Source organism: Canis lupus, chromosome 20, assembly GCF_003254725.2.
Source record: "Canis lupus dingo isolate Sandy chromosome 20, ASM325472v2, whole genome shotgun sequence".
Classification (NCBI taxonomy): Eukaryota; Metazoa; Chordata; class Mammalia; order Carnivora; family Canidae; genus Canis; species Canis lupus.
In genome coordinates, this window is record NC_064262.1 from 53584876 (window position 1) to 53612645 (window position 27770).

At 40.4% G+C, this 27770-nt stretch overlaps 1 protein-coding gene across 1 annotated transcript; it reads right to left on the reverse strand.

Annotated features, from left to right (window-relative positions):
• Positions 1–976: 976 nt before the first annotated feature.
• LOC112666973 (adhesion G protein-coupled receptor E4-like) lies at positions 977–27363 on the reverse strand. The gene is made up of 10 exons (XM_049098221.1): positions 27122–27363; positions 24913–25106; positions 21326–21484; positions 18395–18589; positions 10425–10660; positions 8477–8543; positions 7587–7678; positions 5811–5991; positions 3548–3643; positions 977–1033 (listed from the first exon to the last, which is right to left on the reverse strand). The coding sequence occupies exons 1-10, from the start codon at positions 27198–27200 to the stop codon at positions 977–979; spliced, it is 1356 nt and encodes a 451-aa protein (XP_048954178.1). The 5' UTR covers positions 27201–27363.
• Between the last annotated feature and the right edge of the window lie 407 nt (positions 27364–27770).

Here is a 27770-nt window from a genome sequence, read left to right on the forward strand (position 1 = left end):
AAGACCTTTCTGGTGACAACATGCTCCTAAGCAGGATGGTGGAGGAATTTTGCATTGTAAGAGAGCAACACTCTTTTTAATATTTATTCATATGGGAATTATTGAATTCTGAAAATGTTGAATGATGCAAAATCTTCAGGAGCATAAAATGCAACCGATTGCCCAGAGAGAAAAACCTGTCAGGTGAATCCAGATGTTGGCCAATAAATCTTGGGCAAGGTAGCAATAGCTGGAAGAAGAAAATGCACTTTCCTTCATTACTAAAAATCATTCCCTGAGTACTTAATGGCACATGATATACAATATTGAGCAAGGGTCTCAAAGGTCTCCCAGTGACCCCTTCTATCTCTTGAGACAGAAGCCAAAATAAAGAAAGGTGTGTGGAATGAGCCTCGGTGTCTATCGAAAGATGGATGGATAAAGAAGATGTGGTCTATGTATACAATGGAATATTACTCAGCCATTAGAGACGACAAATACCCACTATTTGCTTCGACATGGAAGGACCTGAAGGGTATTATGCTGAGTGAAATAAGTCAATCGGAAAGAGACAAACATTATATGGTCTCATTCATTTGGGGAATATAAAAATTAGTGAAAGGGAATAAAGGGAAAGGAGAGAAAATGAGTGAAAATATCAGTGAGGGTGACAAAACACGAGAGACACCTAACTCTGGGAAATGAACAAGGGGGAGTGGAAGGGGAATTGGGCAGGGGGTTGGGGTGACTGGGTGATGGGCAATGAGGGGGGCACTTGGCGGGATGAGCACTGGTGTTATGCTATATGTTGGCAAATTGAACTCCAATAAAACAATTTAAAAAAAAGAAAAAAATAAAGGTCTTAGAACTGTTTTCAGGAGGAAGATACAGATGATGGCATTTTCTGATCCGTGTGTGACCACAGGAGGTGCTGTCCAGGACCAGCTCAGGTTTCCATTCTTTGTCAAATAGCACAGACAGTAGTCTCTGGCTGTAGTTACACAGAAGCAAGGTCTCTCCTAGGAAAGACTCCTGATGACATCCGTAGTTCCATCTATTTGGGGAGATAATAGGTAGAACAATCTGAGGAGAAATTAACACCTCAGGAAATGACAAACCAGAATTTCTCTAAGATCCTAAGCTCAGTAAAGACGTCCTAATATATATGTATATATAAAGATGTCCTAATATCTGACTTTATAACCTTCTCCCCACCCCAAATGCCATCTATGATGACCTTTTTATTTATCTGACCTTTCAAAAACTTTTATAGTGTGTTTGTTTACCCTGTGCCAGGCAGGACTCTGAGTTCCTAACACATATGACCTTGCTTACTTCTCATGATGAGATAGATACTATTACCATCCTCATCTTACAGACGAAGTCCTGAAGGAGAGACAATAAGAGGCTAGTAGAAACTGGGGGATCCCTGGGTAGCTCAGTGGTTTGGCGCCTGCCTTTGGCCCAGGGCACATTCCTGAAATCCCGGGATCGAGTCCTGCATCGGCTCCCAGCATGGAGCCTGCTTCTCCCTCCGCCTGTGTCTCTGTCTCTGTCTCTCTTTCTCTGTCTATCATGAATAAATAAATAAATCTTTTTAAAAAAAACTCATGCAGCCTGGAAGTAGTGGAGTTAGGACTTGCCCTCAGCAATCTTGCCTCCCTTCACACAGTGACATATCACTAAATGCTACAGAGGATCAATAACGATTGTAAAGTTGAATATCTGCTTTTTATTTTTTACTTTTATTTTTACTTATTTAATTTTTTTAGAGAGAGTTGTGATTGAATTGGGAAAAGCGAAGAGAAAGAGGGAGAGAAAGAATCTCAATCACACTTCATGCCTACCATGGAGCCCAAAGCAGGGCTCAATCTTATGATCCTGAGATCATGACCTGAGCCAAAATCAAGAGTGGGATGCTTCACTGACTGAGCCAACCCAGACATCCTGAATATGTGCTTTGTAGAATATAACATATTGTCCAAAGATAAGAGGATAGGATTACTGTTTGGGGCCTTCTGTATAATTGACTCTTAATTTTTTTTTTTTATGATAGTCACACACACACACACACAGAGAGAGAGAGAGAGAGAGGCAGAGACACAGGCAGAGGGAGAAGCAGGCTCCATGCACCGGGAGCCCGATGTGGGATTTGATCCCGGGTCTCCAGGATCGCGCCCTGGGCCAAAGGCAGGCGCTAAACTGCTGTGCCACCCAGGGATCCCATGTATAATTGACTCTTGATAATTTGGTGTTAATAAAAGTAGTGCTGTCATGGTTCAGAGTAGAACAAAAAGCTTCCATGTACACTGTTTTGTTCCTCAGTCCATCAGACATTTCAATGATGAATGAATTGAGGCTCAGAGAGGTTAAGCCACTTGCCTAGCATCTACCAGGTAGAGCCTGAAAGAATCCAGATTCCAACTCAAATCTGGTGAACTCCAGAATCCATGCTATGGATTCCACTATGCAACATGTGTTTGGAGACCACATGTGCTGGGACAGTTCTTTTACACAGTCCAGGTAGACACAACCTTTGACTGCTGGTGATTTCAGCCAAGGGCTGAGCCACTGGCATATGCTGTTAGGACACTATCAGCAGCCAGTTGTCCTCTGTGTGAAAGTACACGTCCCAGGAAGTGGTCCTAAAGTTGTTGATGATCTGGAGTGAATTCCTGTGCCCAGCTGAGTAGCTTTGAGCAAACCCTGTGGACTTTCCCACTCTGTGTCCTCATCTATAAACAAGGACCTTAGACACTCAGCAAATTAAATGAACATCCTTTGTGGGCTAGGCATACTCTAGGTAGAAGGAAAATGATAGTAACCACATCACTGAACCTACAGGGGGCAGAGATTGACCAAAGGTAAACACTTTCATGTTTTCCAGACTAAAAGAAATATCATACAGAGAGGCACGTCATGCAGAGAATTAAAATAGAAGGTGGTAATAGACAGCGAAAGGCTGTCACCATGACCCCCTTCCTGGAAATCAAACTCCCTCCACATCATGTGTCCTGATTTCTCTTCACAGCTCTGTATTTTTCAATACCCCTCATCACTTTGTGAAATATTGAATAATCCATATTATGGCTTGCCATCCTTTACTATATAACAACAGTTCTTAAGGGCAAGAATTTTTGTCAATGTATCTTCTGGTGTTTCCCCAGAACCTAAAACAGTGACTGGCATATATGGGATAATTAGTAAATATTTGTTAAATGAATGTTGTTATGTTTAAATTTTGATAAATATTATTTGGATATTTGTGGAAAGACTGAGGAGAGAGAGAGAGAGAGAGAGAGGAAGGAAGAAGAGCAGAGAGCAGAGGGGAAGAGAGAAGAGAAAAGGAGAGGAGAGGAGAGAAAAGAGAGAAAGGAGAAAAGAAAAGAAAGGAAGAAATAAGGGAAAAGAATTCTACTGGTTTTGGTCTCAAAAACCAAAAACCACCAGAGTAATGGAGGAAGTAATGCAATTTCTCTTTTCTTTCAGATCAAGGGACCAGAAGCTCCTGGCAGTACAAGATGTTGGGTTCAGCAATTACACAGCATTGCAGAGAAGCTGGTCTTACCATTTTGATTTGGGTCCCAGAGTGAGTTACCTCAGTGCTCTCAGTTTCAGCCCATTTGCACATCCCTCTAAACCATTTCTTATATTCCATTTGCACCTGAGGAATACAGAGGTTTGTATCACATTAGGAGCTTGGTTAGGGAGAAGGTTAAAAAGACATACATGTGAAGCCCCATGACTACCTTCTCATTGATTTTCTGTACACTCTTGGCTATCCTTTTGTTGATTCATTCTAAAATTCAAGATCCTCATTATACAAAAGGTATTTACTAAATGTCAGGTGATGATCCTGACAATGAGGGAGGAGAATAGTGAAAGTGATAGTGATCATGGAATGCCTGATGGTCATGATGATGACTCTGATGACAATGAAGATGATGGTGGGGATTATAATGATAAAGGTCACCATTTATTGAACACTAGCGATCTTCAATACACTTTATACACAATATATCATTTCAGCCTGACATAAGCCAAATGAGGAAGGCTCTTCTGTTATCCCCAATTAAAGATAAAGAAGCTGAAGCTGTTGGAAATAAATGGACTTGTCTCATATCCTACAGCCAGCATTCAATACCTCTTCATTCTCACTCCAGAGCCCTGACACTAACCACTATGCTGAACCAATCCTTAGATTTCATGAATTCCTTCCTGAGACCTACTTAACATGTTTTAAGAAGATATTTAAATATTTCATATTCAACATTATTTCACTAAGACACTTAAGTTGTGCTTTATTCTAGGTGTGAGGAGTACCAAGCATTAAGAAGGCCCTAGAAGATGAAAGAGAAATTAATGAAGTGTTATGATGGCATTTTTGTCACCAACATCTTCATTGCTGGTAGTTCTGACCAATAGTAAAGGGGAAAAAAGTGGGCAGCCCGGGTGGCTCAGCGGTTTAGCACCTCCTTCATCCCAGAGCCTGATCCTGGAGACCTGGGATGGAGTCCCACATTGGGCTTTCTGCATGGAGCCTGCTTCTCCCTCTGCCTGTGTCTCTGCTTCTCTCTCTGTGTGTCTCTCATGAATAAATAAATAAAAACTTTTTTAAAAAGTGGCGGGGGGCGGGGAAGCTGGGAAAACTGTTTCCAATCTTTTAAGAGAAATAAAAATATAATGATGACCCTCCGAAGAACTTAATGTGTGCCAAGGACTGTGCTAGGAGATTTATATTGCATTAGTTCATCTAATTCTCAACCCCGTGAAGCAGGTGTTGTCATTTACACAGGTGAGAAGTTTGAGGCTCAGAGAGGGTAGGAAGGCTACCCAAGGTCACAGGGCAACATACTCAGTGGAAAACCTGTCATTAAAGCTGAAGACTCTGTTTTTGGCATATTCAGCCAAATATTTCAGTGCCCCTCCTTAAAGTGCACTTCACTATAAGAGATTATGTGTCTTTCTAGTGAACTTAGGTATGGCCAAGTAATCTGCTCTGGCCAATGAAAGAAAGATAATTAAGCTACACTTATCAGGATCTCCTTTCCCTTTGCCATGAGAATACCAGTCCCACGAGAATACCAATATCTAAATAAGGGCTGCCCTTTAGCCTATATCCCAGAGTGAAAACAATGTAGATCAAGCCATGGATATGTAGATTGGGCAAGAAATAACCTTTATTTTTATAAACCACAGAAATCAGGGGGTGGTGGCTATTTGTTACTGCAGCATAATCTCCCTTATCCTGACTGATACATGCTCTGCTATGGACTGAACTATGTCTCCTCAAAATTCACATGTGAAAGCCCTAACCTCCCAGTGTGACTGTATTTGGAGATATGATGCCCTTTATAGAAAAATTAATATTAAATGAGGTCATAAGGGTACATCCTTGATCCAAAAAGATTAATGTCCCAAAAAGGAGAAGCATAAAATCTCTCTCTTCCATGTAAGGCCAGAGCAAGAAAGTGGCCCTCTGCAAAAAATGATAGAGCTCTCACCAGAACATAATAACACAGGCACACTGACCTCAGATTTCCAGCCTCTAGAATTATAAGAGAAATCTCTGTTGCCCAAGCCATACAGTCTATGGTATTTTGATATCATCTGCAGCAGACAGAAGCACACTCTTAAGAGATAGGTTGGAATGCGAAGGCTAGTTAGGAGCTAGGGCAGCTCAGAGCACATGGCATACTGAAGCATCACCTAAACCCTCTTCCCAGAAGGAAGGCAGCACCAAATACACCTCAGATAAGGGTGAGAATGGGACCAACCATTCAGTAAGACTTTTTGTCTTGGCTGGCAAGAGACAAAATAATTAGGCTTACCTGGCGATTAAGGAGGCAGTGTACCACAAAGAGCAAAATGCCTTGCAGGACATTGATGATGGTGAATGTGTATGCCATGACTAATCTGATCACCTTCCCCAGCTCTTCAAATGTAAAAAATCCAAGGCCCCAAGAACAGCCCAGGATAAATAGCTGAGCAATGGCTTTAAGTGTCATGACTCTGCAAAGGAAAAAGAGCAATAAGAACCATCATTGAGGGATCCCTGGGTGGCGCAGCAGTTTAACGCCTGTCTTTGGCCCAGGGCGCGATCCTGGAGACCCGGGATCGAATCCCACATTGGGCTCCCGGTGCATGGAGCCTGCTTCTCCCTCTGCCTCTGTCTCTGCCTCTCTCTCTCTCTCTCTCTCTCTCTCTCTCTCTCTGTGTGACTATCATAAATAAATAAAAATTAATAAAAAAAGAACTATCATTGATCACTATGTGTTGAGCACTGTGCTAAATGCTTTCCATAAGTTACTTGTTTTAATATTCACATCAACCTCATGTGCTTAAGTCACTTACAGAAAGCCATACAGCTCGAAGATGAGGGAGAGCCCAGGTTTCCAAAGGCTGCTTCTGGGAATAATGCTTTCTCCTACTTTTTGGAATATTTTTTCTTGCAATCTTTAACCTAGATCTATTGGAAGTTATGTGAAAAATGCCTTCATGGAATTAGCTTTGAAAATGTGTATTGAGGGGATGCCTGGGTGGCTCAGTGGTTAAGTGTCTTCCTCGGCTCAGGGTGTGATCCTGGAGTCCCAGGATTGAGTCCTGCATAGGGCTCTCTGCATGGAGCCTACTTCTCCCTCTGTCTATGTCTCTGCCCCCCTCTCTCTCTGTCTCTCATGAACAAATAAATACAAACTTTAAAAAAAGAAAATGTGTATTGAGGACAATGTCAGGACTTCAGACCATAACATGCTGTTGGGTCCTTCAAAGGAAAATTGTATTTTATAAAATGGAATGTGGTGGTTGAAGGCAACTGTCTGGAAGAGATGGTGTGTGTGTGTGTGTGTGCGCGCACACACACACACAGGGACATGAGCTTACTCACATCCAGCATGTATAGAGGGATGAGGAAGTGCCTAGAAAGGTGATGCTCTGACCCTTCAGGATGGAAAACACTAAGGCTTAGAAATGTTAGGTTAGTCTGATAGGCAGATGAGATCGAAGCCAGGATTTGAAGTTGGACAGATATCCTTTAAGTTCTGTATACATGACTCACCAATGCAAGGTTCTAGCCCACTGTTGGGTAAAATAAGCAGTTGTTCATCTTATCAATGGGGGCTGGTACTCATATCCACCACATAGATTGGAGTTATGAGCATTCAGTGAAAGAATATTGGTAAATTTCCAACATCTACCAAGTCCCTAGTTAACGTCAGTTGCTCTTATCATTAATTTCAATCATTTAGATCAGCACCAGTAAGAAATGAACATATCCAATAAAGGATAACAGAGTCCCTAGAAGTAGGTGGATTTACAAGGTGGGGGAGGCAGGATAACATTGATTCTCTTGGCATGAATTTCATATGATGATTATGTTACACAAAGGAGACACCCAATAAATATTTGTTGAATAAAGAGATCAAGGAGTACATGAAGCTACCTAAGATTATAGTTTTTACCTCTAGAAGTTGTACCTCACATACGCTTTATCCAGTCCTAGGAAATGTTGTATCAGATTTTTGTATGGGTTTTTCTTTCCTAGTTAGAAAGAAAAGTAGTCCTGTAGGAGAAATCTGTGGATACCACTGATTCTGGGACTTTCTTACCTGGTATCCTGAATGGTAGAAACTTCATGATTGAGGGAGGAAAGCTTGCTTCTCAAAATCCACAGAATTTGGAAGTACAGCAACAAGTTTATCTGCGGACACAGAATGAAAACCTGAATTGGAATTTTATTTTGAGGCCATGGCAGGCAACTCAATTTGAGGTAGACCTAAGAATCTTTTTCCAAAAGATACGGGCTTCATAGAATGCTATGCATATATGCTCTGATCTTTTTTTTTAAGATTTTATTTATTTATTCATGAGACACACACACACACACACACACATAGAGAGGCAGAGACACAGGCAGAGGGAGAAGCAGGCTCCATGCAGGGAGCCTGATGTAGGACTCTATCCCCGGACCCCAGGATCACGCCCGGGGCTGAAGGCAGTGCTAAACTGCTTCCTGCTAAACCCAGGGAATCCCTGCTATGCTATTTTATACAGCACATTGTATGTCTTTGTACCTGTGGCACTTGGTGCTTGATTAGGGTGACTATATAGTTATCATTCACACCAAGTCACCTTGAAAGTGAAAGAGTACTATTAATATCTATACCGGGACAATGGATGTGATCAGGAAGTTCCTGATGAACAGGAGAACATGTCACTCTGTGCAGAGTAGATACTTGTTAAATATTTGCTGAATGAAGAAACGTGGGATTTTTAGAAGAATTCCCAGTAGAGGGTTATGTTCCATCAAAGCAACAAGTGAACCAGGGGGAAGCAGGGAAAGACAGATGAAGAGAGCATTTCCAGGAAGAGGAGTTCATCACATTAGGCTATATTTTCTTAGCTTCACATCATTTCTACTTTCACAGAAAGAATCACACTCTATGCTTGGCCAGCCCAGGGCGGGCACTCCCATAAATAACTATCACTAGTCACTCACCAAGATAATGACAGCCACTGGTCCCATGAAACTCCAGATGAACGCTCTATCGAGCTTGAGCCAGCAGCTGTTGAGAGAAGGTTACACGTGAGCTGCCTATTTCTTGGAGGGCAGAGAGCTTGAATTCAGACTCCTGAGCAAGATTCAACCAATGCCAGGAACGATTTAGTTCAGAACCCGGATTTTAGATGGAATAAGACATGGGTTCTCATCTGACACAAGCTATACACTCTAAGCTCAGTTTCCTTTGTAAGTGGGGGCAAACACAAGTATCAAAAGATTAAATGGTGACAGTGGCCATATTGCCAACTCTTGAAGTCAGGTTGGATCAGTCCTCTGACTGTTCCTCTCATCCAATATTGTGTTAGCTCTTCAGGGTCTTTTGCTTCTCTATATAAACATTAGAATCCGCTTATCAATATCTACAAAATAATTTTCTGGGATTGTCATTGTGAATGTATTGAATCTATAGATCAATTGGGGAAGAACTGACTGACTCCTTGACAATATTGAATCTTCCTCCTCATGAACAATAACCGTATCTCCATTTATTTGAATCTTCTTTGATTTCTTTCATCACACTTTTGCAGTTTTCCTCATATAGATCTCATAGGAAAGATCAAATGAGATAATGTTGTTGAGTATAGCAAAAAACCTACCAACACTAAGCAACTATATTCCATGTACCAAGTACTCTGTTGCCCAAGTCCTTTTTATTACATCGTGGCTTATGTTGGCAAAAATAGTCTAATTATTCTAAACAGAGACTTGGAAGCATAAAACTAGTACATATAACAGGCAATTGCCAATATTCAGTGAGCAGAAAAGCTCCTGTGCTTATGTTTTATTCCAAATGTTACAAATGATGACCCACAGGCCAAATCCAGTCCACCCCTTGTTTCTGTAAATAAAGTTTTATTGAAACACAGTCACACCCATCCATTTAATATGGTCTACATATTGGCTGCTCTCCTACCACAAGAGCCATATTCATTATTTGCCACAAGGACTGGATACCTGCAGAGACAAAATACTTACCCTTTAGCCCTATAGAACTTTTGCCAACCTTGATCTATGCTACCATAATATCTCCAGAATCATTCTGGTAGGCTGTTTGGTTCAAGATGGAGACAGGGCATCTTTTTTCCTTCAAGAGAATCACCTTTATCATGTTGTTTTAACACATGCATGCCTACTCCCAACAGCAGCCTCATTGCCAAAATACTAACATCTTCAGCTAACTTTGCAGAGCTTTGTAAACTTCCTTAGTGAGGCAACAATCCTTTAGTGAGGAATTATTAGTTACACTCTCTATAGTTCTAACCTTGAGAAAGTTTCTTAGAAGCACGAAGCCCCAAATATCCTGTGTATGAGGTGATGAACAGTGCTGACCCCACAGGATCACAGGGAGAATGAGATGAAATATAGGCTATCTCTGAGGCATCACAAGCCTTCCAGATTTGTTGCTATTGTTGTTACTCTTTACATTTTGGGGATGAATCTCAACCTCTTCAGCCTACTCTTTCAGAATATTACAGAACACAAAGGCTATGGGTGGGCTTTTCCATCCTTGAATTTCTTTTTCCTTTTGGATATTTTTTATTGGAGTTTGATTTGCCAACATCCTTGAATTTCTTGAATGTACTTTTTGTCCCTAATATCCTGAAGTTATAGTCAAAATTTAATGTGTAAGTACATTTTTCTGAAAAGTACATTTCCCTCTTTGGGGAAATAGGCCCTAGATTTTAAAGTCTCAAAAGGATCCAGCCCCCAAAGATGCTGAGAACCATTTCTCTAGGGATTTCTAAGAGAAAATAGAATTCTGGCTTATAAAGAGACTGGTTTGAGGAATAATTTACAATGGGAAATGGACTGAAATGCTTTTGATTTCTGATCATGTATCAGCCATAGACACCACTTCCACCATCAAGGCATACATCATGCTTACTGTGTGTGTGTTCCATAATTTTGGGGTCCTATTACTGCAGACACAGCCACAACCAGAGCTGGAATCCCATAGCCAAAAGGGTACATGAACTTCTTCTTGAATTTGCCTGCACTGGTGTAGTTGGCCACCTTGAGATTCCTAACCGTGAGGAAGAGATGTAGCCCTTCAAGGAGCATCCAGGTGAAGGCGGCCAAGTAGAGGTAGTGCAGCACCCCTGCAATGATGGAGCACAGCACCTGGAGGGGAGACAAGAGTTAAGAATGTAGTTTATACCCCTGTACCCGATTATGTCCTCAGCACTTAGCAATACTTGGGTGTGGCCTGCATTTTCAATTCTAACACCTGTAATATTTTGCCTGGGGGCAACATATTTTTGAGGAGCTTTCAGTGGCCCCATGCTTATCCCATGTATGGAGCAGGCCAGAAATGCCCAGGAATGAATGTCATAGGAAGATTCCTCAGATCCATGACAGATTAAAGTTGGTAGATGAATAGTCCATGGCCCTTGCCCTTTGTGTGGGTGTGCTGTTTATCTTTATGTGTCGACTCAGCTGAGCTAACTAATGCCCAGATAACAGGTAAAACATTATTTCTGGGTGTGTCTGTGTGGGTGTTTCAGGAAGACATTAGAATTTGAGTCAGTAGACCTGAAGATCACCTTCACCAGTAAGGGTAGGTAGGCATCAACCAATCCACTTGAGGGCTTAAATAAAACATTAATGGAAGAAGGGAGAATTTGCTCTCTCTACTTGTTCTGGGAGACCTTGAGCTTGAGGTCTAGAGAGCTCATAGTCTACCTTGCAGTTAGGAAACACTCATGGGGCTATTTATATTGAAATTCATTAAAATTAGATAGGAGGCAAGATGGCAGAAGAGTAGGGGTCCTCATCTCGTCTGGTCTCACAACCTTACCTAGGTAACTTTCAAAACACCCTGAACACCTACAAATTCGTCCTGAGACATAAAGAGAGAGCAGCTGGCATGCTACAGAGAGACTACTTTTTGCTTCTAACAAGGTAGGAAGGCGAAAAAAAAAATCAAGTGGAAGAGGGGAACTGTGACAAGCCAGTTGAAAGGGGAGCCACGAAAGCCTCCAGGGCATGAAAGCCCAGCCCTGAACAAGCAGGAACTTTAAGAATCTGGGCCTCAGTTTTCTCTGATAGAAAAGTGCTTAGTAGAGAAATAGGGCAGAGTTGCAGGAGGGGCAGTGAAGCATCAAGATTCCCCAAGACACTGTAAGAGGAGGGGCACCCAGTAGAAAGCTCACCAAAAAACATGGTCTGGTCTTGGTAAAGGGCTGGAGCACCACAACCCTTCAGGGCATAAGCCAGCTGATTATGCTGGCTGGCCCCAGAGCTCCCTTTACCTAGAGCCTGGCACTGGATGGAGGCAGCTGTCCTTCATTTTCTTTGGGAGAAGCAGTCCCTTGGAATGCGGGTCCAGCGACACAGGGCCCTGGATCCGAGGGTGCTGAAGTGGACAAAGCTGGCTATCCTCCATTCCTCTTGGGACAGGTGGAAGCGGGAAGGGCACAGGAAAGCAAAAACTCTCCTGCTGCTGGGTGCTCTGCAGGCTGTGCAGATCAGTGCACCTGTGCCTGCCCCCAGGAGCATCTAGACCAGTGTGGACTGGGAGACAGGTTAGTCAAGCAGGGAGTTCGACTCCAGAGCTGGAAATCTGTCCACCGCCATTTTTTCTTCTTGTTTTCACCTTTTACCTGGGAGACGTGGGGCCTCTAGGGAACAAAGAGGCCTCACAGGATAAACAGCTCATACTGAGTCCAGCAACTGGCAAGGGACAGGGCATTTCTGCTCAGGCACAGACACCCGAGGATCAGTGCAGCAGACCCCACCCCCAGAAGAACTGCTAGAAGAACAAGGGAAAAGCAGCACTGGAAAGCTCCAGGACTGAGGAAAAATCATATATAGAACTAGAGGATCTTTTCTTTTCTTTTTTCATTACGACTCATTTTTGTATCAGGTTAAAAATTTCCAACATTTTTTCTCCTTTCCTGCCTAACTATAGTATTTTACCAACTCTTCATTTTTAAGTTTTTTCCTTTTTGACTTTTATATTTCTACAATTACATGTCTTAGATATATTTTTCACTTCTGGATTCCCTTCAATTCTGGATTCCCTTCAATGTATTTAATTTAATTTTGGTAGATATACAAGATGTGGGTTTTTGTTTTTTGCTTTTTCTGTGTCATTTTGTTTTACAATGGTGGAATTTAGTATCTTCTAACATACAACCAAAATACACCCAGAACCAAGTAGAACACTGTGTTGATTCATTCTATGAGACTATGTTCTCTCTTCCTTCCCATTCTGCCCCCCTCTTTTATCTTGTTTATGTTTTTGTGGTCAATGTTGGGTCTTAATACAAGTATTGATAGTTTATATAAATTTGAGGTTGAGAATATTCTAACATACAGAACAAAATGCACTCAGAACCAAGAGGGTCACCCTCTAGGTACCCTCAGGGAGACTATATTCTCTCTCCACTATCACTTCCTCACCACCACCATACTCCCCCCCCCCTTTCCTTTCTTTTTCTTCTTCGTTTTTGGTTTTTTATTTTTACTATTTTGTTTTAAAATTGGTTTTTCACTTTAGTGGTCCTTTTGTTTTCTTTTGTTCTGTTCTTCTTTTTCTTTTATTTTCTGGTCTCCAACCTCTTCAGAATCATCTAGTGTGTATTTTACTTAGGTCGTGGTTGATATTTTTGACTCAGCTTGCTCATACAGCCACTCTGCACTGGGCAAAATGACTAAAAGGAATCACCACAAAAGAAAGAACTGGAGGCAATACTCTGCCACAGAGTTACTGAATGTGGATTTAAATACAATGTCAGAAATTCAATTCAGAAGTACAATTATAAAGTTACTGGTGGCTCTGGAAAAAAATGTAAAGGACTCTAGAGACTTCATTACTGCAGAATTGAGATCTAATCAGGCCAAAATAAAAAATACTTTAAATGAGACACAATCCAAACTGGATGCTCTAACTGCTAGGGTTAATGAGGTGGAAGAGAGAGTGAGTGACATAGAAGACAAATTGATGGAAAGGAAGGAAGTGGAGGAAAAAAGAGAAAAACAATTAAGAGCCCATGAGGAAAGGCCTAGGGAAATAAATGATAGCTTGAGAAGGAAGAATTACATCTAACTGGGATTCCAGAAGAGGCTAAGAGAGAGAGAGGATCACAAAATATATCTGAAGAATCATAGCTGAGAACTTCCCTAATCTGGGGAAGGAAACAGACATTCAGATCCAATAGATAGAGAGAACCCCCCACCCCCCAAAATCAATAAAAACCATTTAACATCTCAACATTTAATAGTGAAACTTACAAATTCAAAGATAAAGAGAAAATTCTTTTTTAAAAAAGATTTTATTTATTCATGAGAGAGAGAGAGAGAGAGAGAGAGAGAGAGAGAGAAAGAGAAAGAGAGAGGCAGAGACACAGGCAGAGGGAGAAGCAGGTTCCATGCAGGGAACCTGACATGGGATTCCATCCCAGGTCTCCAGGATCAGGCCCTGGGCTGAAGGTGGAGCTAAACTGCTGAGCCACTTGGGCTGCCCAAGAGAAAATTCTTAAAGCAGTTCAAGAAAAGAGATTCTTAACTTATATTGAGAAAAATATAAGATTAACAGCAGACCTCTCCACAGAGATATGGCAGGCCAGAAAGGGCTGGCAGGATATATACAGGGTACTAAATGAGATGAATATGCAGCCAAGAATACTTTATCCAGCAAGGCTGTCATTCAGAATAGAAGGAGAGATAAAGAGCTTCCAGGATAGGCAGAAACTGAAAGAATATGTAACCACCAAACCAGCTCTGCAAGAAATATTAAGGGGGACCCTGTAAAAGAAAGAGGAAGCCCAAAGAAACAATACACAAAACAGGGACTGTATAGATAATACAATGACACTAAATTCATGTCTTTCAGTAGTTACTCTGAACGTGAATGGGCTAAATAATCCCATCAAAAGATGCAGGGTATTGGACTGGATAAAAAAAAGCAAGACCCATCTATATGCTGTCTACAAAAGACTCATTTTAGACCTGAGGACACTTCCAGCCTGAAAATGAAAGGGTAGAGAACCATTTACCACTCAAATGGTCCTCAAAAGAAAGCTGGGTAACAATCCTCATATTGGATAAATTAGAGTTTATACAAAAGACTGTAGTAAGAGATGAAAGGGGACACTATATCATACTTAAAGGATCTATATAACAAGAAGACCTAATGGTTATGAATATTTATGCCCCTAATGTGGGAGCCACCAAGTATATCAATCAATTAATAACCAAAGTAAAGAGATACTTAGATAATAATACACTAACAGTAGGAGACTTCAAGAGGGCACTCTCAGCAAATGACAGATATTCTAAACAGAACATGACCAAAGAAACAAGGGCCTTGAATGATACACCGGACCAAATAGATTAACAGATATATACAGGACATTCTATCTGAAAGCAAGTGAAAACATATTCTTCTCAAGTGCACATGGAACTTTCTCCAGAATAGACCACATACAGGCCACAAATCAGGTCTCAACTGATACCAGAAGATTGGGATCATGCCCAGCATGTTTTCAGACCACAATGCTTTGAAACTAGAACGCGATCACAAGAAGAAATTTGGAAGAAACTCAAACACATGGTGGTTAAAGAGCATCCTACTAAAAAATGAATGGGTCAACCAGGAAATTAGAGAAGAATTAAAAATATTCATGGAAACTAATGAAAATGAAATACAACCATTCAGAATCTTTGGGATACAGCAAAAGTGGTCTCTAGAGGGAAATACATCACAATACAAGCGATGTATTTTTTCCCTTAAAAATTTGGAAAAAAACTCAAATACATAAGCTAACCTCGCAGCTAAAGGAATTTCAGAAAGGGATACAGAACATGAAAGACTCATTTTTTTAAATTTTTTAAAATTTATTTATGATAGTCACAGAGAGAGAGAGAGGCAGAGACATAGGCAGAGGGAGAAGCAGGCTCCATGCACCGGGAGCCTGATGTGGGATTCGATCCCGAGTCTCCAGGATCACGCCCTGGGCCAAAGGCAGGCGCCAAACCGCTGCGCTACCCAGGGATCCCTGAAAGACTCCTAATTCTGGGAAATGAACTAGGGGTGGTGGAAGGGGAGGTGGGCGGGGGGTGGGGGTGACTGGGTGACGGGCACTGAGGTGGGCACTTGACGGGATGAGCACTGGGTTTTATTCTATATGTTGGCAAATTGAACACCAATAAAAAATAAATTTATAAAAAAAGGAATTTAAGAAAGAACAGCAAATAAATCTAAACCAAGTAGAAGAGAGATAATAAAGATTAAAGAAGAACTCAACAAAATAGAATGAACTCAATGAAATAGAGATCAGAAGAACTGTAGGTCAACAAAACCAGGATCTGTTTCTTTGAAAGAATTAATAAAATAGAGAAACCCCTAGCCAGCTTTATTAAAAAGAAAAAAGACTCAAATTCATAAAATCATGAACAAAAGAGGAAAGATCACATCTAATACCAAGTAAATACAAACGATTTAAAAAACGTATTATGAGCAACTATATGCCAACAAATTAGGCAGTCTAGAAGAAATGGATGCATTTCTGGAAACTCACAAATTACCAAAACTGGAACAGGAAGAAATAGAGAACCTGAACAGGCCAGTAACCAGCAAGGAAATTGAAGCAGTCATCAAAAACCTCCCAAGACACAAAAGTCCAGGGCCAGATGGCTTCCCAGGTGAATTCTATCAAAGGTTTAAAGAAGAAATAATACCGATTCTACTAAAGCTGTTCTGAAGGATAGAAAGGGACAGAGTACTTCCAAACTCATTTATGAGGCCATTTGATCCCAAAACCAAAGACCCCACCAAAAAGGAGAATTATAGACTAATATCGCTGATGAACGTGGATACAAAAATTCTCACCAAAATACTAGCCAATAGGATCAAACAGTACATTAACAGGATTATTCACCATGAACAAGTGGGATTTATCCCCAGGATGCAAGGATGGTTCAACACTCATAAAGCAATTTACATGTTCGATGAAATTCCTATCAAAATACCATCTACTTTCTTCACAGAGTTGGAACAAATAATCTTAAGATTTGTATGGAATCAGAAAAGACCCTGAATAGCCAGAGGAATATTGAAAAAGAAAACCAATGCTGGGGGCATCACAATGCCAGATTTCAAGCTATATTACAAAGCTATGATCATCAAGACAGCATGGTACTGGCACAAAAACAGACACAGAGATCAGTGGAACAGAATAGAGAACCCAGAAGTGGACCCTCAACTCTATGGTCAACTAATATTCCACAAAGCAGGAAAGAATATCCCCTGGAAAAAGGACAATCTCTTCAATAAATGGTGTTGGTTGACAGGCACTGAGGAGGGCATTTGATGGGATGAGCAGTGGGTGTTATACTATATGTTGGCAAATTGAACCCCAATAAAAAATATACATAAAAAACCCCACAATGAGATACCACCTCACACCAGTGAAAATGATGAAACTTAACAAGACTGGAAACCACAAATGTTGGAGAGGATGTGGAAAAAGGAGAACCCTCTTGCACTGTTGGTGGGAATGCAAACTGGTACAGTCGCTCTGGAAAACAGTGTGGAGGTTCCTCAAGAAGTTAAAAATAGAGCTACCCTATGACCAGCAATTGCACTCCTGGATATTTACCCAAAGATACTGATGTAGTGAAACACTGGGACATCTGCACCCCAATGTTCATAGCAGCAATGTCCACAATAGCCAAACTGTGGAAGGAACCAAGATGTCCTTCAATAGATGAATTGATAAAGAAGATGTGGTATATATACAATGGAATATTACTCAGCCATCAGAAAAGATGAATACCATTTACATCGACATGGTTGGAACTGGAGGGTATTATGCTGAGTGAAATAAGCCAATCAGAGAAGGACAATCATCACATGGTTTCACTCACACATGGAGTATAAGATTATAAGGGATTATAAGGGAAAGGAGGGGAATTGAGTGGGAAAAATCAGAGAGGAAGACAAACCATGAGAGACTCCTTTTTTTTCCCCATGAGAGACTCCTAACTATGGGAAACAAACAAAAAGTTGTGGAAGGGATTGGGGGGATGGGGTAGCTGGGTGACAGGGACTGCGGAGGGCACTTGATGGAAAGAGCACTGGGTGTTATACTATATGTTGACAAATTGAATTTAATTAAAAATGTAAAAAATTAATTAAAATCAAATTTTTAAAGTTTCTCAGTCATACTAGACACCTATCAGTGGCTACCATTTTGAAGAGTTCAAATATAGAACATTTTCATGTTCTATATTAATTTTAATATTAATTAATATTAATTAAATAGAATATAGAATATTCTATTTAATATAGAATAGAAATTATTAATTTATAATTAATATAAAATTAATAATATTAATTTTCAAAATTAATTAAAATCAAAAATTTAAAGTTTCTCAGTCATACTAGACACCTACCAGTGGCTACCATTTTGAAGAGTTCAAATATAGAACATTTTCATTTTCACAGGAAGTTCTGCTGAAAAATGGGCTATATCTGTGTGTACTGGATTTAGTGCAGGACTCTGAGGTTCCTATCTAACACCTCAAAAAAACTATTATGTGATTTCAGCCAAGTTAATTCCTCTGTTGATCTTCAGGTTTGCCATGTTAAAAAAAATTAGTTTGACTAGATATGTGATTTCCACCATTTCATAGCCAGGAAGCTCCTTTCTAACACTTGTTCCCAGAGACTCCATTGTCAATAGACAGTGCTAAAATGGGCAACTGATGACAATGGGGGGAAGTGGACTGTCTACCCAAATTTTTGTATTCCATCCCTCTTCCTACATCTACCTACTTGGGCTTCAGGATCATAGTGGCAATGTCAGTGGAAATGTTTACATAAAAGTGAGTTTCAGCTGATTCTCCTACCTTGGGTTCTGTCCGGTTGATGCCTGAGAGGAAAAGCAGGTGGGCCAGGAAGAGGCAGATGGAGAGCTGCAGGTGGAGGGAGGTGCTGGCGTTCTGGATGGGTCGGCAAAGGAGGAAGGTGAGGGCTGCCAGGAAGAGGCACAGCAGAGACAGGCTCAACCCCACATAGGTGATCATGGTCAGCACGGGATCCACCTGAGTCAGCAAAGAAGGAATCCATTGTAGTTTCCAGCACTGTCATTATGTGCCTGATGGAGAGTCAGATGGGCATCCCAGTTCAGTCCCCCAAACAAGTGACTTCAACTCTCTGAGATCTGAAGTCCCCATATTTAAAATGGAGGCAGTATTACAGGCAGAATTGTGTCCCCTGCCTCCAAATTCATATGTGGAAGTCCTAATCCCCAGGACCTCAGTATATGACTGTATTTGTAGACAAGGTCTTTAAAGAGCTGAGTAGTATGACATAATTAGGGGGGCTCTGATCCAATAGGACTGGTGTCCTTATTTGAAATTTGGAAAAAGGTAGAGGGTGAGGACCACATGAGGACACAGGGAGATGGAGGCCATCTACAGGCCAAAGAGAGAGGACTCAGAAAAAAGCAATCCTGCCAACACCTTGCACTTGGACTTTCAGATTCTAGATCTGTGATACTAAATTTCTGTTGTTTAAGCCATCCAGTCTGTGACACTTTGTTATGGCAGTCCTAGCAATTTAATAGAGTCAAAGATAGCATTTTCTACACAGGGATGTTGGAAACCTGGAACCACCAAGCTGGCACTGTCCCATGGAAATATCTTATGAGCATCATTCACAAAAGTTAAGATGAAAACAACCTAAATATCCACCGATGAACAGATGAATAAAGACAATGAGGTGTATTCATTCAATGGAATAGACCCAGCCTTAAAAAAAAAGAAGGAAATCGGGATCCCTGGGTGGCGCAGCGGTTTGGCGCCTGCCTTTGGCCCAGGGCGCGATCCTGGAGACCCGGGATCAAATCCCACGTCGGGCTCCCGGTGCATGGAGCCTGCTTCTCCCTCTGTCTGTGTCTCTGCCTCTCTCTCTCTCTCTCTCTCTGTGTGACTATCATAAATAAATAAAAAAAAATTAAAAAAAAGAAGGAAATCTTGCCATTTGTGACAATGTGGAGGAACCCTGAGGACATCAGGTAAGTGAAACAAGCCAGACACTGGAAGACCAATACTGCATGATCTCACTTATAAGCAAAATCTAAAATAGTCAAACTCACAGAAGCAGAGAGTAGAATAATCGTTGCCAGGGACTGGGCATAGGGAAAATGAGGAGATGTGACCAGGGGGCACTAAGCTTCAGTTATATAAGCTGAATGAGTTCTGGGGATCTAATGTGTAGTGTGGTGGCAAGAGTTAACAATGCTGTAATGTATGCTTGAAATTTGCTTGAAATCTTAATTCCCATCACATGCACACATGAAATGGCATCCATGTAGAGGTGACGGGTAAGTTATTTAGCTTGACTGTGATGGTCTTGTCACAGTGCATACACATAAACATCAAGTTGTTCACCTTAACTATAAATACAATTTTTATATGTCAAGGATGTCTCAATAAAGTTGTTTTTTTCAAAAAAGATACACCCTATGAGGTAATTTTACATATTCTAGTAGCCTCATTAAAAATGTAAAAAAGGGATCTCTGGGTGGCGCAGCGGTTTGGCGCCTGCCTTTGGCCCAGGGCGCGATCCTGGAGACCTGGGATGGAATCCCACGTTGGGCTCCCGGTGCATGGAGCCTGCTTCTCGCTCTGCCTGTGTCTCTGCCTCTCTCTCTCTCTCTCTCTCTCTCTCTCTCTCTCTCTGTGTGACTATCATAAATAAATAAAAATTAAAAAAAAATGTAAAAAAGAGGGCAGCCGGGGAAGCTCAGCAGTTTAGCGCTGCCTTTAGCCCAGGGCGTGATCCTGGAGAACTGGGATTGAGTCCCATGTCAGGCTCCCTGCATAGAGCCTGCTTCTCCCTCTGCCTATGTCTCTGCCTCTCTCTCTCTCTCTCAGTCTCTCATGAATAAATAAATAAAATCTTTAAAAAAATGTAAAAAAGAAACATGAACATAATTTACTAGTATATTTTCTTTAACCTACTAGGTTCCAAAATTATCAGTTCAATGTATGATCAATGTAAAGGGGATGTTTGACATTCTTTCCCTGGGTGTTGAGAGAGCACAGAGTAGTAGTCCCTGTTATCATTTTTGCATATCAGAGAGAGAAATTTCCAACATACAACACAATTCACTTATTATGACATCCATTTCTTACTATGTCCCTGTTCACAAAGACAGGGGCTGTCTTCTACACACTTTGACTCTGCCTGGCAGTCCTAGATGCTCACCAAATATTTGTCTAAGGAACTAATCCCCTTGTAAAATGCACATCCCTGACCCCCACTCTAGGTTTCCAGAATCCAAATCTCTCAGGGATGGAATCAAGAAAATGAATTTTAAAATAAGCATCTGTTGTGATTCTTAGGAACAGGAAACTGTGAGAAGCACTTAATAGCTTGCACTTCCAGGTCAACATTCTAGTGTTTTCCACTGAAAATATTGACAGCCTTTCACGAGTAGAGGGGTTGCTTTAAAATCTCTCTCCATTCAATATCAGAATGCATTCATTCAATCAATCCTCTTTTTTATGGAACTTGATAATGTTCCACTTCAATGAAAGGTCAGTTTAAATTTTTTTTTTAATTTTTTATTTATTTATGATAGTCACAGAGAGAGAAAGAGAGAGGGGCAGAGACATAGGCAGAGGGAGAAGCAGGCTCCATGCACCGGAAGCCCGACGTGGGATTCGATCCCAGGTCTCCAGGATCGCGCCCTGGGCCAAAGGCAGGCGCCAAACCGCTGCGCCACCCAGGGATCCCCGAAAGGTCAGTTTATTTACAGAAGTAGAGATTACCTTTAATTTGGTGGATGCCATGAGAATGGCAAAGCTGGAGAGGTGGCTGCAGCTGCAAACAGTTTGATTTTCATCTGAGGAAATGACTTGACAGCCTTCATTAGACCATGAGGACCCTTGCCAGTAGACACAGAGGGGCTGCTCATTTTCTCTCTTTATCTGGAGAATAACCACATTGCCTTAGTCCGGTCATGGAATAACTAAAATTTACTGATTGTTGTTCGTACTCCAAAACATACTAGGCATTTCATATCTACTATCTCATTGGCTGCTTACAAAACCGTTTGCGAGGCAGGTATTCATATACTCCTTTTCCATAGGAGGAAACTGATAGTTGTCTTGTGGTGATAAACAAGGAGATGGAATTCCAATTCTGGATTTCTGCCTTCAGAGCCATAAATCTTAACCATCCTACCTGACTGCCACTGTCATTTGTAAGGTAAGTAAGAAAAGGAGATCATTTTTGAGGTCAGGGCAACATGATTTCCTGGAGAGGAGAATCCATCTGTTGAATTCCCAACAAATAGTCCTTATCTCCATTGCAATTGTCCTCATCACTGACACAGACAACACTGACACCTATCTATGTATGCAGGTACCAATCTATAGATCCAGCATGGAATCACTCAACCTCCACAGCAGTTTATGGTGTAGATACTGTTACTCTCCCAGGTGCACATGTTGGAGGATAGAGACACAGACTTGTTAAGTAACACACAAAACTCAAAATATGGTACGTGCACAAAAGTGTTTCTCACTGTTCTTTCATTTGATGCATAAGAGGACTTGCCCATTGAAGCTGCTACAATGAATAACTTAAGTATAATGGGCCCCAGTGGGAGCTATAAATGGGGCCAGGATGTTTTCACATAGTTACTCAATCATGCCCAAAGTTTGATTACATGATGGAGACAAAAGTCTTTGTATTTCCTTAATCCAGGTCCAAGGGTAATCTATTATCTATCTATCTATCTATCTATCTATCTATCTATCTATCTATCTAATCTCCTATGTTCAGCCAAGAGCTGGGTAAGGGGGAAGTGGTTTCTGAATATTGCTTGGCAACATCTTTGACAGGAAAGAAATGGCAGAAAAAAATATTATAAGTGCTCACCACCTAGTGTCCTGAAATTCCCACAGAGTTACATTTAAAAAAAAATCAACAAAGGTTGAGCCTAGATAGTAATGGTAGCTAATGCTTGGGAATGTTTATATGATGGTGTCAAATTTTTTAAGAAAGTTTTTTTTAAGGTAAAAATTGCATAACATAAAATTTACCATCCTAACCATTTTTGAGTGGACAGCACTGTAGTGTTAAGTATATTCATATTCTTGTGTAACTCATCTCCAGAACTTTGTCATTTTGTAAAACTGAAACTCTATACCCATTAAAAGTAACTCCTCATACTCTCCCTACAGCTTTAGGCAAACACCTATTAACTGTTTCTATGAACTCGACAACTCTGAGGACCTCATACGAAAAGGAAGATTACAGCGTTTGTCTTTTTTTGTTTGGTGTATTTCACTTCAGCATACTGTCCTGTTCAGCATACTGAACCATGGAGGTTTATCCATGTTGTAGTACATATCAAAATTGTATTTGTTCATTTTTCAAGTTTTTATTTAACTTCTAGTTATTTAATATATATGATAACACTGGTTTCAGGTTTAGAATTTGGTGATTCATCACTTACATAGTAACAGTCCTCATTTCTTTTTAAAGTTAAATAGTATTCCATATTATTTCATATGGTAATACAAGGTTCAAGTTTTTGAGGAATCACCATACTACTTTCCATAGTGGTTGCACCATTTTATATTCCTATCAACAGTGCATAGTGGTTCCAATTCCTCTATATCCTCACTCTATTTAATTGGTTTTTAAAATAGCCATACTAATGGATGTGAGGTGATATGTCATTGTGGTTTTGATTTACATATGCCTAATGATTAGTGATGTCCAGCATCTTTTCATGTGCTGCTTGGCCATCTGTATATCATCTTTTCAGAAATGTCTATTCAGATCCTTTGCTCTTTTTAAAAAATCAAGTTATTTTGTTGCTGTTGTTGAATTGTAGACCTTCTTTATGTATTCTGGGTACTAATTCATTATCAGGTATTTTCTTCCATTCCATGGGTTACTTTTTCACTCCATTGACTGTGTCCTTTGATGCATAGTTTTTAGTTTGATGTAATCCATTTGTCTATTTCTACTTTTGTTGGCTGTTTTTTGGTGTCATATCTAGGAAACCCTTTCTATGTCAAGGTAATGAAACTTTCCCACTATGTTGCCTTATAAAAGATTTATAGTTTTATGTCTTACATTTATGTCTGTTCCATCTAGTGTTCATGTTGTATATGGTTTAAGGGTCTAACTTTACTCTTCAGCACACACATATCCAGTTTTCCCAGCACCATTTGCTGATGCCAGGCACTATTTTAAGGACTTTATACACATGGACTCATCTCTCCCATGAACCAACAAGGCACATTGCTACTAGAAGTAACAGAACCTCAGCTTCTGGGCTAAGCTCATCACAGAAGATGGAGTAACTTCCCTAAGTAGTGAATGGGAAAGGAGATGGGACGTGAACCCAGACCGCTCAGCTCCATCTCTTCCTGTAGTGGTTTAAAAAATGTCCACCAATTCTAAATGGGATTGACTCCTTAATTTCTCTTTCTTCAGTCTCATTGTTAGTGTATAGAAATGTCACTGACTTCTGGGCATTGATTTTGTATCCTGACAATTCTTTGGCACTCCCTTCAAAATGTCAAGCCTAATTCCACTCCCTTAGGTGCAGTCTCTCTTGGAGCACTCATGGAAGCCAGCTGCCATGCTGTGAGAACACTGAAGCAGCTCTCAGAGAACCCCACATAGCAAGAAACAGAAGCTTCCTGCCAACAGCCAGATGGGGGAAGCATCCTGAAAACAAACCCTTTAGCCTCAGTGAACCCTTCAGGTGACACAACCCAGCCAACATCTTGATGACAAACTTAGAAGAATCCTTGAGCCAGAGCCACCCAGCTAAGCCCCTCCCACATTCCTGACCCACAGAAAGCAAGTGAGTAATACTTGCATATCACTTTAAGTTGCCTAGTTCTGAGGAAATTACTTACACAGCAAACAACCCCCTTGAAGAAGACAGAATCATTTTTAATTTTGGCAAGTTCTAAAACCCAGAAAACTTTCCTATTGAAATTGCCTGGTCTGACACCGTGTTACAGCACTTGAGAGCACTTCAAAAACCCCAAATGACTATCACTCATCTTATATGCTGGTCTGGATTGGTGCCTTCTTAAAATCTGACTGGTTTTATGTGGACCAGTCTGACAAGTTGGAGCTGTCCAGAGGCTTGGGGGACAGTTGAGGGGTTGATTCTGAGGTTATCTACTCAGTAGAGCTCAGGGGTAGCCCAGTTTTCTCACTCTGGGTTCATTTTAGACTTTCTAACACCATGTCCCCCAGATGAGTGAGAATCTATCTCATTTTTATAAACTTCCAACCTGTAAATTCATCAGCATGGAAACATTCCCAGTTAGTTACAAAATCCCTGTAGATGTAATGGAGTCACCTGGTTCTCACGCACCTTTTCATGCTGAAATGTGAAATTAATGGACGTGGAGAGCGAGGTGTTCTTTCTGGATCCCATTGTACCACTCACTACCTTGGAGTTCAGGTAGAAATTATGCAACTTTTCCTTCGTCATTAGGTTTTCCTCAGACACAAAGCTCTCATTGATGATGGAACCAATGGAAGCATAAGATATAAATGCGACAGCACCTGGATAAAGAAGAACCCCCCCCCCCAAAAAAAAACAAACAAAAAAAGAAGAAACCCCACCTAGGTTCAGTGATGCTCATTTGAAGGCAACATCAAAGATTTAACAAATTGTCTATGGTAGCTTTAATTTTTAGATAGGATGTCAGACCACTGAAAAAAATAATTTCAATTACCATCTATTGAGCCTTTACTATGGGACAATGTGGTGAGTCATTCACATTAAGTAATACTCTTTTAATTTTAAATGTATTTTAAAATTTAAATAATAATTTCATCCTTGCTACCACTTTATTTTTTATTTTTTATTTATTTTTTATTTATTTTTTTTAGAGTCAGATGCTACCACTCTTGATAGGGAAAATTTTCTTTGGTATTTTACAGTTAAGGAAAAGATTAAAGATAATAAAGAACTTTCAGTTCAAGCTTGGAAGGTGAAGTCATTATTTTATTCCTCAAAAATTGCAAAGCAGATCAATGAATCTGATGGAAGGCTAAAGGGATAGAGGAAAAAAGGCAAGAAGGCAGGCAGGTTAGAGATGGGTGAATGTGTGGGTACAGGAAAGGAAGAATGGATGGTTTTAGGGAAGAACGGATAAATGAACGGAGGGAAGGAAGAATGGAATAGTGGATGGACAGATGGAAGGGTGGATGGATAGATGGATGTGTGAATGGATGGATGGAAGAACGGAAAGAAGGAAAGCTGGGTGATATGTGGACAGTGAGTGGATGACTCAGTGGATGGAGGGAAGGAAGGAAAATGAAAGATGGGAAAGAAGGATGATAGGAGAAAAATGAAGGAAAGATAGAAAGGAGAGAGGAAGGGAAGAGATGAAGGAGAGAGCAAGGAAGTGAAGGAGGGAGAAAAAGATGGGTAGGAGGTAATTTTGCAGGAGGGAAAAGACATATGGAAAGTAGTAAAAGAAAAATCTTAAAAATGATTAATAATAGACTGTACACAGTTTTAAAAATGAGTTAGACAAAAAAGGAATCATATATGTCATATACTTGAAACTAATATAATGTTTTATGTCTATTATATCTCAAGTAAAAAATTAAAAATATTAAAACTTAAATTTAAAAAGAAATGGATAAAAATAAACAGAAGTATTCAGAAGTTAAAAAGACAGTGAATAGTCTTTCCTGCTTTGTCGAATATTAGTTGACCATAAAGTTGAGGGTCCACTTCTATTCTCAAGAATAGAATCTCTATTCTCTATTCTGTTCCATTGATCTATGTGTCTGTTTTTGTGCCAGTACCACACTGTCTTGATGACCACAGCTTTGTAGTACAACCTGAAATCTGGCATTGTGATACTCCCAGTTATGGCTTTCTTTTTTAATATTCTCCTGGCTATTCAGGGTCTTTTCTGATTCCACACAAATTTTAAGATGATTTGTTCCAACTCTCTGAAGAAAGTCCATGGTATTTTGATAGGGACTGCATTAAATGTGTAAATTTCCCTGGTTAGCATTGACATTTTCACAATATTAATTCTTCCAATCCATGAGCATGGAATATTTTTCCATCTCTTTGTGTTTTCCTCAATTACTTTCAGAAGTGTTCTTTAGTTTTGAGGGTATAGATCATTTACCTCTTTGGTTAGGTTTATTCCTAGGTATCTTCTCTAGGAAATGGGGAACCATTCACTGTTCATGTGCAGGGGAAAGACATCCATTTAAGGAAACCAGCCTAGAGCACCCTAGAGGGTGGAGGTGACTTAAGCAAGGAGCACACATGGGAAGTCATTAAGAAATCTCAACTTCAGTCCCACTCCAACACATCCAATGTAAACACAATTGTGTATAGGAAATTGGATTCTTTTCATCTTTCTTTTTTTTCTGGCTGTAAGAGCCCAGTGTAAATTTCCCAGACCTAGGCTTTAGAAACATCATCCACAGAACTTCCTCATGTATGATAAAGGGCCTCTGGGAACTGTTTTATAGGAGCAACATGGAATTCCATTGGGAATATTCTTGGGCTGATGTCTAAGTTCTAGGACCTCAATATACTATACCTCCCAAGCTTTCCTTCTGAATGGTGGTGCAGAGAATGTCCATGGTCTGGTTTCCTGCCTTCAGCCTGAATGTCTTCATCAGGCTGCATTTCTCAACCCTTCGTGTTTCAATGTCTAAAAAACAGAGAATGATTGGTTAACAGCAACATTTCCTTATCCACCTGCTACAATATGATAATCATCTGCAATGGACACCAAAAAGAAAAGCCCATACACTCTAGGGACTGCTTACTCTTGATTAGTGTGGGAAAGAAATGGCCAAATCCTGTGGGCATTTAATAAAATTCAAAAAGTGAACTAGGAATTAACCGGGTACATTTACTCTTTTCTTTGTCTTTATTGTGATAAATACACATAACATGAAATTTACCATTTTAACCCCAGTTAAGCATACAGTTCAGTGGTGTTAAGCACAGTCACATCTTCACCATCCCTCTCCATAACTTTCTTATCTTCCTAAACTGGAACTCTGTTCCCATTAAACCCCCTCATGCACACCTGCCTCCCACTATCTACTTCCTGTCTCCATGGATGGGACTCTTTTAGGGATCTCCTATCAGTGGGATATGGAATGTTTGTTCTTTGTGTCTGCTTATTTCCCTGAGCACAATGTTCTCAAGGGTCCTCTGTGCTATAGCGAGTGTCAGAA

What these genes read in the sequence shown, in the direction of transcription:
- LOC112666973 (XM_049098221.1), bottom strand. Translation starts at nt 27,200, where the DNA reads ATGAAGACATTCAGGCTGAAGGCAGGAAACCAGACCATGGACATTCTC. An exon ending in TCAGAAGGAAAGCTTGGGAG is followed by an intron (nt 25,107 to 27,121) that starts GTATAGTATATT and finishes TTCTTTATCCAG; the next exon opens with GTGCTGTCGCATTTATATCT. An exon ending in CAGTGGCTGTCATTATCTTG is followed by an intron (nt 7,679 to 8,476) that starts GTGAGTGACTAG and finishes CTGTGTCCGCAG; the next exon opens with ATAAACTTGTTGCTGTACTT.